This window comes from Drosophila grimshawi, unplaced genomic scaffold (genome assembly GCF_018153295.1).
Source record: "Drosophila grimshawi isolate 15287-2541.00 unplaced genomic scaffold, ASM1815329v1 contig_1377, whole genome shotgun sequence".
NCBI lineage: Eukaryota > Metazoa > Arthropoda > Insecta > Diptera > Drosophilidae > Drosophila > Drosophila grimshawi.
Window position 1 is genome coordinate 540,771 of NW_025062900.1, and position 14,459 is coordinate 555,229.

The following is a 14,459-nucleotide window of genomic DNA, read 5'->3' on the forward strand; positions in this document are numbered from 1 at the left end:
TCATATTAAAAACTTGAGTAGTTGACTAAGATATCAGATAAGAAAAGTCAGGTTTGTTTGCCTATCAATCTAAGACAAACTTTTTTAGCTTTGTTGAAGGATTATTTAATTAAGATAAAACATTTGCTAGCTAAAAGTAAAAGTAAAAGCCCAAGTAACGTTCAACAAATCCCACTTAATTGAAATTCTCTTATCTGTTTCAAGGGAAAAACTGCACGTGCCATTGCTAGAGAGCAAGTATTTATTCAAGCTTCAACTGCAGCACGTTGGCAGATGTCCACGCCTATTCACTCCACAATCACTCTCACACCCCCACACACATACTCTCATACATACACACACACACACACATTGATATCGTATTCATATTTCTGACTGGCCTAAACAAAACACGCACTGCAAGCAAAGAGAAATTAGAAAAATAAACAAAGGAATCAAATGCCATTCGCATCGTGACTTGAAACCCATACTTCCTACACTCAGAGAAAGAGAGTCGCTCTGAATTTTAGAAAATCGCTTAAAACTGAAAATCAGCTAAAAAACTATAAAGTTTTTTTTGGGTTTTTAGAAAGAATTTATAAAAGAAAAACAAAATTCTAATAATTAGAAATTCTTTATCTAAATTGACAATGTATTTTGGTTAAGAAATGCATTTCTAAGACATAGAAATGCAAGCTCTCCAAGCCAGAAAGACTTTCTTGTTCTTAGAAAAAATAAATTATAATAAAAAAATAATAAAAAAAAAGTAATAATATAATAATAAATAAAAATAAAACAAAAGTTTTTCATGTTCTTAGAAATTATTTTTAAGTATTAGAACAATGTATAAAAATTATAAGGTGCCCTAAATCGACAAATAAGATGTGTTTTTTTTTAAATAGTTTCTATTCTATTTCTATTATTAAGAAATGTATTTCTAAACAGTAGAAATTCAAACCCTAAAATGAAAATACTGAATACTAGAAAGATTTTCTTGTTTTTAGAAATGAGTTTCTAAAAATACAAATAAAAACAAATACTTCCTATTATATCTTAGAAATATTTTCTATTATTAAGAAATGCATTTTCCCCCCCTTCTTAGAAGAACTTCGAGTGACTTACCAGAAATCGATTTTCTAAAATTCAGATCTGCTATTTTTTGCTGAGTGTATGTCATGTTTATTGCTGATACTGATTGTGTTATTGTTCTTGTCGCCCTGCACAGCATCAGCCGCACAATGGACTCCTTTGACATATCCAGCGACTCCGAGGAGGCGCTGCTCGAGGAGATTGTTGTCGGGAGCAGCTGTCAACTGAGGAGTCTTCAGCGCTTGCAGCGCTATCAGCACTGGTATTCCACTCCCGGATACAGCTACGGCTCAGCTTCGACTCATTATGAGCCGGAGGAATCACCCATACACTACTGTGACCAGGCGGATATGCCCGAGCAGCCCACAATACGCTGCAGCAGCAGCAGTCAAAGCAATTTAAATATAATCAACGATGAGGTGGAGGAGCTGGAAGAGCAAAACGAGCAGGAGCAGTTGAAGCGGGAGCAGCAACTGGAGGAGCAGCAGGAGGAGGAGGGGGAGCAGCTGGATCACGCTGCTGTTGCCAGTGGTTCAAGTGGCACCCAACGTTTATATGCCTCCTCCACCAACAACACCACGACAAGCTGCTCATTCAATCATCAACTCACCGCCGACATGTGCAACTACAAAAACTCGAAGAGTCGCCGCCTCGAATACTCTCTCAAGTGCCTCAAATATGGACGCAGTAATCCCTCACAGGATTCCGCCTTCGGCTCTTTAACAGACAATGATTTGTCCATTGGTTCTACGGGCATACGTCCGAATAGTTTCCAATCCATCTCCTCACCCATCGATGAGGGCGTCGAGGATATTATTATAGCGACGACAACAGGTCCCAATGAGACCTGCTTGGAACTGGCAACCATTCCACGTAGCATGGTCTCCCAGGATTCGGCCATCTCCTCGCCTTGTCGCGAAAGTTCACCCAACAATTTTTTGCACATCGATGATGCTGGCTCCGCAACGGGTTCAACTTCATCCGGTTCGGCTTGCAATTCACTGGGGCATATGCGACCCCAACACTTTCCCGTCTCCCTCTCCCCGAAGATACTCGTGACGGCCACAAGTAATTCCAGCAATTCCTCGCTGGCATCCAGCACAAATGGACAGCAGCAGCAACTCCAACTCCAGCAGCAACTCCAATTTGATCCGCCCAAAATCCTCGTCAATGATCAGAATTCTATATACACCACATCGCCATCGAAACGTTCCAGCATGATTGAGGTCTTTTCACAGAAATATAGGGTTAGCTCCTTTGAGGACATGTCCCCAAAGAGAACCAGTTCCTCAGATAAGCATCATCTGAAGCACGTGAATCGTTTGGCTTTCCGTTCACTGGAAGAGGAGCGACGCATAGATAATGCCTTTATGCCCATGTCGGATCGCACACACTCCGACAATCGTGTCAATATGCAGAGCGAAAAATATAAGAAACTAACCCATGCCTCGTTCCGGATTAGCAAGACCCGCACACAGGATCAATCACCCACCAACATGGAGCTGCAGCAAGGCACTCGGTGCAGCAGTTCCAGTCAAAAACAGACCCTCTGGCGCGATAGTAAGTTATATCGCAAGAACCGCATAGCGAAGAGCAATGATTCGCTGCTGGAACAATCGCCACATCTCAGCTCCAATCCCAGCTCCAATCCCAGCTCAAATCCCAGCTCAACTCGCCTCTCCCCCAACAGTCGTCGTTCCCTCAGCGGCAGCCAGCAAATGTTGAGTGTAACAACGAGTTTTTGTGGTACCGCCACAGGACCTTCTCGCCGGTACTGCAGCTCCAAAAGTGAGGATCTGGGTGAAAGTTTAGATTATTTGCGGGTGATGGATGCACGTAAATCGTATTCGGAACGGCATCTGGTGCGGCTTAAGCAGACGGCTATTAATAATACGCATAGCGGGAGTGAGGATGAGATATCCTTCAGCGAGGACAATAATGCGAGGACGAGGTGCAATCATCATCGGAAGACGACCAATCTAAAGAGCACATCTCTGGCCATGCTCGATGGCCCAACGAATTTATGCAATCTAAATCGAGTCTCCGCCCAAGCTTCAACAACAACAACAAGAACTGCCAACAACTATTGCAACCCATCCAAATCCCTCGATCAAGCACTCAACACGACCAGCATGAAAAGCATAAGAAGCACGAGGAGCACGACTAGCACGAGCAGCAGCAATAATAACAGCTCCTTGGATGAATCATCGCCATCGCGGCGCACTTTGAGCGGCATTGAGTTGTCCCGCATCTTTGTAATGGACATGGAGCAGGCAGCGGCGGCGACGGGGGCGGCTGCTGGGGGTGCCGGTAGCAGCGAGGAGAAGACGCCACTGCTCGACAGCGTCGAAATGTCACCAATAAGTCCAACCGAACCGCAATCAGAGCTTGACAAGCTTTAAGCTTAAAGCGAACACTCACAAACAAGATATGCAGAAGCTCGACAAGCTTTAAGCCCTATTTTGAGATCGAAGAAAAGTTATCGATAATCGATAAGCTCCTTATAGAAAAACGTTGTAAAACAGGTCAAGAAATTTTTCATTTATATAACCCGAATCTATTACAAATGTGTAAAAGGCTATAAGATTTAAATTTTACTGTTGACTCACTGTTAACCCACTGTTCAGTCACTATTAATTCACTGTTAAATCGCTGTTAAGCTGTTTGGATTTTGTGAGCAGCTTTTGGACGATGTCAATACAATTAATTAATATATTTTGACGGCCATTATTGGCAATTCTTCTCGACCATTAAAAAATAAATTATTTTAAACTTAAAAATGTGTACTTAGAAAGACCGTAGAGATGAGAAAATTAATTAATTAATTTTTGTTGACTCTCATTGCCACAAACGAAATATAATTTAATATAATATAATCTATATATAAATTATAATTTAAATTTATAGTACAATTAATAGTACAATGGGACGGTCTGAAAACAGGACTTTAGGCTTGTGTGTTGGATGAGCTTAAAGCTAAAACACACACACAAAGAAACACACAGACACGTTTTAAGCAGCCGATATGCAAAGCATGTGATAAAAATATATGAATGAATGTATGTATTTATGTATGTATGTAATTATGTACATTATGTGCAAGAAATCGAAAAGGATGGCAGCATTAAATAACTGAGTTTTGCACAGATTAGCGGGTTAACAAAAAAGAATTGAGAATTATTAAGCCGAAATACCGTTAAGATTTTAAGCATTTACATTTATGCACTGAACTGAAATGTGTTTACAGTGGGAATGACACATGCTAAGCTGTTTGTATCTCTCTCACTCACTTTGAGCTTCGTTGCGCTTTGTGCAGTGCGTTGTCCAACACTGTATAGTAACCAATTCTTTGGTGTCATTTCCAACACAACAACAACAACAAAACACATTTATCGATCACAAAAACCAAGAACAACAAGAAAAACACACAAAAAGCTTTCTTCTGGTAACAATAATAGTTTCTTTATATATTGTATTGTATGGTATTGTATTGTATTTTACGCTTATTGTGTATCCACTGTACAAGCGCTTTTACAGCAATTAAATCTCTACCGATGCTTTTCAACACTCTGGACTGCTAAGCAAACAAAATAAATATAAATTAAAATAGAAATATACGAGCAATTCTAGCAAATCAATTTTTTGCAAAAAAAAAAAAATTAAAGTTTTCGAACTCGAAATTATACACATTAATTGTAGCTAAGACTTAAGCTTCGAAGCGTACATTGAAAATATTTTACTGTAGCTTAAAATCATTTTAGAGTCCAACAAATAGAACATATACTCAATATAAATATAAATATAAATATATATATATATATATATATATATATATATATATATATATATATATATATATATATATATATATATATATATATATATATATATATAAATAAAAATATTTAAATTGGGTCACGTTTTAAATACCAAATAAATTAATATGTATATTTAGGGATTAACAAGCAAAAAAAAAAAAAAAAACAAAAAACCAATTAAAATTTAATATTTATATAAATTAATACAAAATAACAACTAAATGCAATTTAGTATAAAATTGATAGCAAAATATAATTTAAGTTTTTAGCAGGGGCTTTATTTTCAGTTTTTAAGGAATGAAAGAAATTAATAAGGAATAAATCACATGCAGAGCAGAGGATCGAAGGATAGTATACGAATACAGAAAGTAATCAAAACATAAAAGTTCAAACAAATAAAAATTACAAGAAATATAAACATTTTCAATATCTACATGTTTATGTTATGATTATTAAAAAACAGCAAACCAAACAAACGAAAAATAAAGAAACACTAAACAACAATAAATATTAAGTCAATGAAATAGCGTTTAAAAATAAACACAAATCGGGACAAGAAAAAAATAAATCGTGCATTCTAAAATATATAAGAATGATAACGAAAAATACAATAAGAAAATGCAATCAAATTTACAAAACTTACACATATATATATAAATATATATCACAAAAAGCACACAAAGGCAAAAACAAAATAAAGAAAAATAACAAAATAGTATATACAACATGTACGAGAAGGAAAATAAGAATATACCATATAAAGAAATACATTTAGATGCACGCACCTAGCGAGAAGCACTTTCATGGAAAGAGTCCCCAGAATACCCAGAAAAATATAGTAACTTAATAAACTTGAACAGAGCACAGAGTTCCACATAAATACAACAGTCGCTTTTAGTTATACAATACTCAAAAAATAATAATAATAATATATATGTAGAAAATTACTTTTACAATTCAAATTGTATTGTATTACAGAGCTTGGGTACATTTATTTGTTAAGTATTGCATAGTTGAATTCTTTCTGTGTAAGAAATTCTTGCCTCAGTTCTTTGGCAAGTGAAAGGCACAAGTCGAGAAAAACAAACCATCGCGCCCGCCTCCTCCCCTCAAAAATCAATTTTAAAAGCTAACAATATTAACTTACTTATAGAATCGGTGATATTAAGTGAATATTTTTATGATTTTAAGCATTTGAAATAAAGTACTTAAGTCTAGTAATTCAAAATAAACTGCAACTTTTATTGTGTAACTTTAGCAGCTGACATATATATAAAAAAAATAAAATATATAATGTGTGCTAAGTTTGAATTTACCGCTCCTATAATAGACAAAAATTATTGTATGTGAATATCTTTGAATTTGGCGCTTACTTGTTCATTTTACAGCACTGTTTTCTGGCTAGTGGCGATATGCTAGGCTGACATATTAATGTAGTGATAAATCAGTTGTTAGTACTCGATACTGTATGCGAGTACCTTTGAATTAACGCACACTTGTGCATTTTACTGTAGTGATTTGTGGCTTGTGGCGATGGGCTGCACTATTGTTTTGCTTATGATGACATATCGATTAGTAGTGGCAGCAGCTGTTCATGCTCGATAATTTACAAGGGCATTTAGGCAACACTATCTTAGGACTTGTCGATTAATAGCCACAGCATCAGCTGTTCACACTCGATTACTCGCAAGTAAACAAATAAAATTGCCGCAAATGCCTGGAAAATGTCGACGCTTAAGCCAAAATTCCTAAAACCCGAAACTGACGATGCCATCACCGACTCCGCTGGACACGAGGAAGCCGCGGCAACCTCATTCGTCTTTAATACGAATCACAATTTGGGTCTGCAGGAGCAGCGCGAGCGCTTGCCAATACGCAAATATCGCGATCAAATCCTGTACTGCCTGGAACATCACCAGGTGCTCATCTTGGTGGGTGAAACTGGCAGTGGGAAGAGCACACAAGTTCCACAATATCTCTATGAATGGGGTTGGCACACAAAGGGCTTGATTGGGATTACGGAACCACGTCGTGTGGCAACTTTGACGCTGGCAAATCGTGTGGCAGAGGAAAGAGGAGAATTGATTGGCGCCACAGTTGGTTATGTGGTACGTTTTATGGAGCGCTTCACAGCGGAAACACACATCAAATTCATGACGGAGGGCATATTGCTGAGAGAACTTTTAGCAGATCCACTGCTGACCCAATACGGCGTCATCATTGTGGATGAGGCGCATGAACGGAATATGCTCACCGATCTCCTGCTGGGTCTGCTTAAGAAAATACTACGCAAGCGAAGCAACCTCAAATTGATAATCTCCTCGGCCACCATTGATGCCAGCTTCTTTGCCGAGTTCTTTAGCTGGCCGGGAGCGGATCAGCCCATTAGCATCAAGCTCACCATCGAGGGACGCATGCATGAGGTGAACCACTACTACGTCAACGAACCCTGTGCGGATTATGTGCGTGAAACGGTGGAGACCGCTTGGAAACTGCATCAGCGGGAGCCACCCGGCGACATACTCGCCTTCCTCACCGGTCAGGATGAGGTGCTGGAGGCGCGTGACTTACTCCAGGAATACATAGCAAGCACAGAGACTGCCAATCTCAAAGTGCTGCCCATGTATGGCAGCATGTCAAGCACTGATCAACTCTCTGTCTTCTTTACAGCGCCAAAAGGCATGCGCAAAGTTGTTTTGGCCACAAATATAGCGGAGACATCGTTGACCATACCGGGCATAGTCTATGTCATCGATTCCGGCTATGTCAAGTTGAAATGCTTTAATCCCAGCACCTGCAGCGATAGTCTCGTTATTGTCCCGGTCAGCAAGGCGTCAGCTATACAGCGTGCCGGGCGAGCAGGTCGCCTGCGTCCAGGGAAGATCTTTCATCTGTACACCAGGCAGGACTACGATGCACTTGCTCCACGCCAGCCGCCCGAGCTACGTCGCAGCGAACTGAGCGCCGCTGTCCTCCAACTGAAAGCACTTGGGATTAAGAATATTTTACGCTTTGACTTCCCTTCACCGCCGCCGGCAAAGAATCTGTTGGCGGCGCTGGAGTTGCTCTATGCTTTGAACGCCTTGGATGTGGATGGTGAGCTGACGCAGCCAGTGGGCTATCTGCTTGCCGAGCTGCCCTTCAGCGCTATGCTCTCCAAGATGTTGTTTGTCTCCGGGCAGCTGGGCTGCGCGGAAGAGATCATCACCATAATTGCCATGCTGCAGGTACAATCTGTGTTTTCTCGCCCAGCTTCGGCGGCGGCACAGCAAATGGGACGCATTGCTCATCGGCATTTCGAGGTGGCCGAGGGGGATCTGGTGACGCTGCTCAATGTGCACAGCGCCTTCGTGGAGGCGGGCATGACAAAGGAGTTCTGTGGACAATATTATCTCATCTATCGCAATCTAAAGCGTGCCTGCGAGTTGCGGGAGCAACTGCTGAATCTTATCCGCAGGAAGTATGGTATTGCCATCTTCTCTTGCAAAGGGGATGTGGAGCTGCTCTGCAAGTGCATCACGGCGGGCTTCTTCACACAGGTGGCCTATTTGCATCACTCGGGAGTCTATCGACAGATTAGCAGTGGCGTTGAACTCGCCATCCATCCAAATTCCACACTTTATACACTGCCAGCGGCGAAGTATATCGTCTACGGGGAACTGCTGCAGACGACGAAACTGTTCATGAACCAGGTGACGGTGATCAGGCAGGAGTGGCTCACGGAACTGGCGCCACACTACTATCAGCAGACAACTGTGAGGGATTAGTAAGTAAACAAGAAGATAAGGAAGGAGAGGGATATCCCGATAAGTTATTTTGTTCCTGCTCGGAAAAGATTAGAAAAAAAGGAAGGGGAAACATCTAAAGACTTCTTTTATTTCAGGAGGAGACTAAGCACGGTGTTGGAATCCCATAAAGACTAAGCGCCATGAGAAACTCCTTTCTAAGCAGATCTATCGCAGTTAGCAGACTTAGCTCCAAAATGTATCTTGTTTTTTTAAATAATTTCTAAATATGAGAAAAAAAAATTTCTATGAATTAGATAGGCTTGCCGAAAGTCGTCAATCCCAAAAATATGTTGCCTTTTTCTCATTTTCGATGCAGTCTCAAGAAACTGGGAAGCAATCCAATCCAAATTAAACCACCATTTTAAATACAATAACATTTAACAACTATTATAATTATTATTATTATTTATATAGATTAAAGGAGTGCTTTGCTAGCCGGCGGCGACTCGACCACGTCCCTGGAACATCATCATGGACTCTGGACCACGCATAACACGCGACATCAGCTCCCAGCACACTTTGGCTGGCAACAAGCTGCACAAAAGAATAAATTTAAAATTGTAAGCTGACTAAAACTAAGACAAACACATACCATTTAAGCGGAGTCAACAGGCGTATGGAGTTGGGCAGAACGCACCAGATCTCATTACGGCGGACAGCGCCGACGATGCGATCTGCAACATATTGTGGCTCCAGCATGGGCAACATGCGCGGCTTGACGCCGGCAAACATGCCCGTATTAATGTAATACGGACAAATCAGACTCATCTGGATGCGATCATAGCCATGGGCCTTCAGATCCGTCAGCAGGCTCTCATGGAAACCGATACAGGCGTATTTGGTGGCAGCATAATCACTGCAACCGTAAGTGCCCAACATGCCCGTCACGGAGCCTACGGTAACAATATGTCCACGATTGTGACGCATCATGTGGGGCAGAAAAGCCTTAACAGTCCAATAATGTGAGATGATATTAATGTTGTAGGTGTTTTGGATGACGCGATCGTGGAGCTCCCAGAAGGGTTTGCAGCACACAATGCCCGCATTGTTGATCAATATGTCCACATGACCGACATCCTCGGTGATTTGCGCGGCACGTTGATAGACCTGCTCCCGATCCGATATGTCCACCACATAACCCTTGCAATTGTTGTAGCCATGCCGCGCCAGCAGATCCACCGTCGTCTTGATGGCTAAATGAGAAGAAGAGTGTTAATATAATTATTACACTTGGCTAATAACAATTTGCAGTACAACTTTCTCTATAAGTTTGGGTTCCTTAACCCGACAGCTGCAGCTGCTAATTAGTAAAGCTAGCGAGGCTCAATCACTTAGCCGGGCAGCGTTAATTAACTCTTCAAAAAGTGAAGCGGAACCCACCTTCTTGGTTGATGTCCCAGATGACGATGAGTGCCTCCAGCCGAGCAAAGTTGAGCGCTATCAAGCGGCCCACACCGCCACCTCCACCTGTGATGAGCACCACCTGCCCGGAGATGTTCTGCATAAAAGAAATAATCGTATTGTTATTGAAAGTGAAATCGAATTCAAATGAACAGTCAAGATTTCAACATGCAATTTGGATTATTTGTAAGGTTTAATGTAAGCTGTAAAATCTTGTACAAATATAGCTAGTAAAAAAAAGGTGAATCTATAAAAAGTTAGACAAATAAATGCAGTATGTTTTACTTTTAAATGCAAATATTTATGTTTTATATTAACTTCGAATTAACAGTCAAGATTTCGACATGCGAAATATAAAATAAAATATAAAAATATAGCTATCAACCTATAATAAGCTACACACACAAATGCACTATGTTTTACATTTACATAAAAATATTTATGTTAATTTTTTATTATCTCCTTTTAATAAATGCGACACCAACGCGCATTTTTAATTTGCAGCAAGCGATTTGAATATTTAATGGCTGGTTAACCAAGCAAGCAGCACAGATTGCAACACGAAGATGTCCATCTATGATTTCAAAACCATTTTGCCATCAGTTGCGGTTTTGATAAATATTTTTACATATATACAAAAAACTCAATCAGGTTTCATTGAGCGCTATTGGTTTTCATATCTTATCTGTGTGTTTGCAAGACCCTCAATGATATTTTTATTTTGGTGCTCTGGCCATTGTGTGTGTTTATTATTTTTTGTGATTTTTCTTTTGTGTTTTTGCAGTCAGCATGAAGCGTGTAATTTTAGTTTGTTGCACTAGCAACGACAACAAAAGCAATGACTAAGCAATTGCGAATGCAGCAAACCATTGGCGAAATTTTCTGAAAGAAAAACGCTTCCCTTACACTCAGAAAAAACCCGGTTTGAGTTTTAGAAAGTCGCCAAAGGGGTTCAGCTTATTATTAATTGTATTAATACCATTGTACAGGGTAATTCAATATTATTAATTTAAAACAATACGTTTTAGATATTTTATAAAGACAGTGAGAGATGAAATATTATTATTAATTTCTTAACTTCAGATAGGTCTTTGACTAAGAATCAGGTTTTTCATTAAGAAAAATATTTCTGATAAATAGAAAAATTCCAAAACCAAGAAAATAATTCTATTTTATAATTCAACATTTTAGAAATATTTTGCATGATAAATATAAATATTGTATTAGCAATAGGAAATTTAAATCTTAGTTAAATATGTAGCACGTTAAGAAAGTTGCTTTGACTTGTTGTTTATGAACAAAATTCATTTCAATGTCAAACGCTCCAATTGAAAACTAAAGCGCCCACAAATAAGCGTAAAGTTTAAACAATAAGCAATAAATATTTGCCACAGACGCTGGTAGCAAATGAGGAGTAGACACTCACATGTATTATAAGTGACGTCCACGAAAATGACAAAAAAAAAGAAGTAAATAAATGCCCAAAGACAATACACAAAATTGTGCAAATAAATAAAGAGGAGTTCATTCATAGACCAACAGACCAAAAAAACCAAACACAACCATTAAAATCAATTAACAAAAAATATACCAGCGTGTGAATATTACTTTTTTTTGTACTTTTTCAAATATTGATGGTAATCCATTGAGGTATTTATGGTGGTCCAAACAACGCCACTGTTTTGTTGAAGATCTTGTTGTTGTTGCCAATGGAACACGAAAACAAAATAAAATCGAAAGTTTACAATCCAAAAAAAATTGATTACATGCAATTTCGATGGATTTTGCCAAAGACTGTAGAGATATTTAATTTTAATAATAATGCAATAGACACAATAATATTACAATAATTATAAGCTTAAGTGAGCTTTAATTTGCAATACTAATATATATGCGGGAAACCTCAAACCGTGATTACCATTTTAAAAACTGTGAACTGTTTTTAGTACAATACAATACAATATATATCTTTAAATATAAATTCTCTTTAATTTTATATTTGATTTTAAGTTTATATTTGTAAAACCCTTTTAAAAACTTTGGAAATATAATACATAAACATATAAATATGATTTTTGAGTATATATTTATTAATAAAGTGGGAAACATCTAAAGCAACTTGCAATTTTGTTATTTTCATTAACTCAAAATAAAAACACGATCATGCAATTTTCAAATAATTGTTTTTTAATTAGTAAAAGTAAAAACAATAAATATATCACTTAACCCACATTAAAAGCATTTCGCATTAATTTGCTCTTTAATGAGTTGTAATGATGTTTTTGATTTATATAAAAAAGAGAGATATACGCCAAGCAATTTGGAATTTACGAAAGCCAAAAACCTAATTTAAGTTATGAATAATGAACTTATTTTAGTTGAGTAACAATAAAAAGTATAAGGTCTTCAAAAGTCAAAAGCCAAAGCAATCAAGATCTCAAAACTAAGCTAAACTTAATGCACATTTCGACAGAGACTTTTTCTTGTTGATTTCTGAATTTGATTAATGTTTTTCCTTACCTTCAACTTTCTAAAGCGCTGCGGCAGTATTGTATAATATATCGATTCCAATATATAGAAAATAGATTTCAATGCGAACACAATTAAATCCATGAAAATTTGATAGAAAGCCGACCATGGCTTATCCATATGCAATAAGCCAGGGGGCGTGGCAGTATTGATCATATTGTATACAATTTGCAAAAACCGAGATAATGATCGATGTGAATTATGAACTTTAAGGCACAGTCTTTGAGGCCTTGTAATTATAAAACATAAATCGTAATTCGCTGCCAAACACGTGTGGGGAGCAGTTTGAATTTGGTATGCGAATAGTGTTCAAGACAAACACACACAATACAATACACTTTGTGGCATATATATATGTATTTTTTATGAAGCACTTTGCATGCTAATGATCGTGCATTCAGAGATAGTCAAATGAACCATGCAACATGAATTCAAATTAAATTTCTCTATGCGAATGTTTATGTTTTTCCCTTCCTTGCTTTTTTTTTGTGTTTTGTCGTTGCCTTTTATTATTACTATCTTATTTCTTTTATTCGCGGTTCGTTTGTGTTTATTGTTGATTTTTTTTTTAAATTTTTTGTTTTTGTTTTTTTGGCTTTATATTATTACTATTTTATATCTTTTCTTGCCGATTTTTACTGATTTTTTACTGTATTTTTTATTTATTTTATTTTTTTGCCGTTGGCATCCGCCTCGTCCGCTCGTGTTGAACTGCAGATACGAACTGAAACCTACAGTCTTCCGTTTGGAATCTCGTCTCTCTTGCCTGTATTTTTGTATTATTTTTTATTTTTATTTGTAGGCGCAGTTGGAGATCTGTTACAAGAGTCACACAATAGTGGAGTCGTGATCGCCGCAAAAAAATAATAAAAAGAAGAAACATCAACAACAACAACAACAACCTGCATATCTATTATTACTTTCTTTTGCCCAGCTAGCTGGTGGCTTTGGCCAGCTGCTTTTAGTTTTTGGTTACACATTAGCAGAAATGTCTGCAGAACCTGTTTTGTTTTTTTATGTAATAAAACACGTGTATTTGATATGATATTCTTTTCAATGCAAATTCAAATTAGTTCAGATATATGCAAAAGAGAGTGAATAAGGGAATACAACTTTTATTTTTGCTATTTTTGTTCGAATTTTATGAGTGTGTTTGACGTGAGTTGTTATAATTTGAAAATACACATTTGATTTGTTTGAATATTCACATTATTTATGTTTGGCAACTAAATTTACTTTGAACTTCTTAGTACTGAAAATCCAAGCATACTTCTGGGCATGCCGCTGAAGTATCTTAACGATATTGCTTGTGGTTCGCGGTTCAAATACCACAAATTGCAAACATATATAAATAGCTGTGGCATACATTTTTAGGTTTTCCCTTTTTTTCTGCAGATTATGTGGTGAAAATGTTTAATATTCAATAAATTTCAATACCCATAAAATAATAACTATAATATAAAAATGCAGGCTGCTTCTGTACTAAAAATCAAAGCATACTCTTAGGCACAAGTCTAAAATAAAAACCACCCCCATTTCGTCACTGCAGTTTATATTGTAGCGTTGTGTTAAAATTCCCAAATGCTAATTTGGCGAGTGTTACGTATAAATAGCAGAAACGCTGCTTCGTGAGTTGGAAGTGTCTTCTGTGATTGTTCTCTGTGCATTGATCGATATATAGATATGCCATCTGTTTATCAGATCTGCTCAGTGCCGACCCTCCGTCACACTTTGTTTCCCAGTAATTCTGCCTGGCATTGCTGTGGCAACAGGTTTCGATTGGCTTTCCGCTGCCTTTGCTACCGACGACGGGTCGATTAGCAACAGACGCATGGTTAACGCATCTGCATCCACC

At 37.9% G+C, this 14,459-nt stretch overlaps 3 protein-coding genes across 7 annotated transcripts in view; 2 read left to right on the forward strand and 1 right to left on the reverse strand.

The window, feature by feature from the left end:
• LOC6562888 (slowpoke-binding protein) overlaps positions 1–3,910 on the forward strand; it is a 43,242-nt gene extending 39,332 nt beyond the window's left edge. For all 3 annotated transcript variants that reach the window (XM_032736082.2, XM_032736081.1, XM_032736083.1), the window contains one exon: positions 1,205–3,910. In XM_032736082.2, the coding sequence (XP_032591973.1) occupies positions 1,205–3,470 (2,266 nt within the window). In that variant the 3' untranslated portion in view covers positions 3,471–3,910. The remainder of the gene's footprint in view (positions 1–1,204) is intronic.
• Positions 3,911–6,554: 2,644 nt separating this feature from the next.
• On the forward strand, positions 6,555–9,151 carry LOC6562886 (probable ATP-dependent RNA helicase DHX35). 3 transcript variants are annotated; one of them, XM_032736250.2, is made up of 2 exons: positions 6,555–8,652; positions 9,089–9,151. In XM_032736250.2, coding segments are annotated over exons 1-2 (2,043 nt in total). In that variant the 5' UTR covers positions 6,555–6,610; the 3' UTR covers positions 9,090–9,151. The 3 variants fall into 3 exon arrangements, with proteins under 3 accessions (XP_032592141.1, XP_032592142.1, XP_001989402.1); XM_032736251.2 differs by lacking the exon at positions 9,089–9,151 and adding an exon at positions 8,770–8,859; XM_001989366.3 differs by lacking the exon at positions 9,089–9,151 and having other exon boundaries at positions 6,555–8,763.
• LOC6562885 (short-chain dehydrogenase/reductase family 16C member 6) lies at positions 8,742–12,936 on the reverse strand. Its single transcript, XM_001989365.3, has 4 exons — positions 12,596–12,936; positions 10,055–10,172; positions 9,267–9,867; positions 8,742–9,208 (listed from the first exon to the last, which is right to left on the reverse strand). The coding sequence occupies exons 1-4, from the start codon at positions 12,758–12,760 to the stop codon at positions 9,106–9,108; spliced, it is 987 nt and encodes a 328-aa protein (XP_001989401.1). The 5' UTR covers positions 12,761–12,936; the 3' UTR covers positions 8,742–9,105.
• Positions 12,937–14,459: the final 1,523 nt, after the last annotated feature.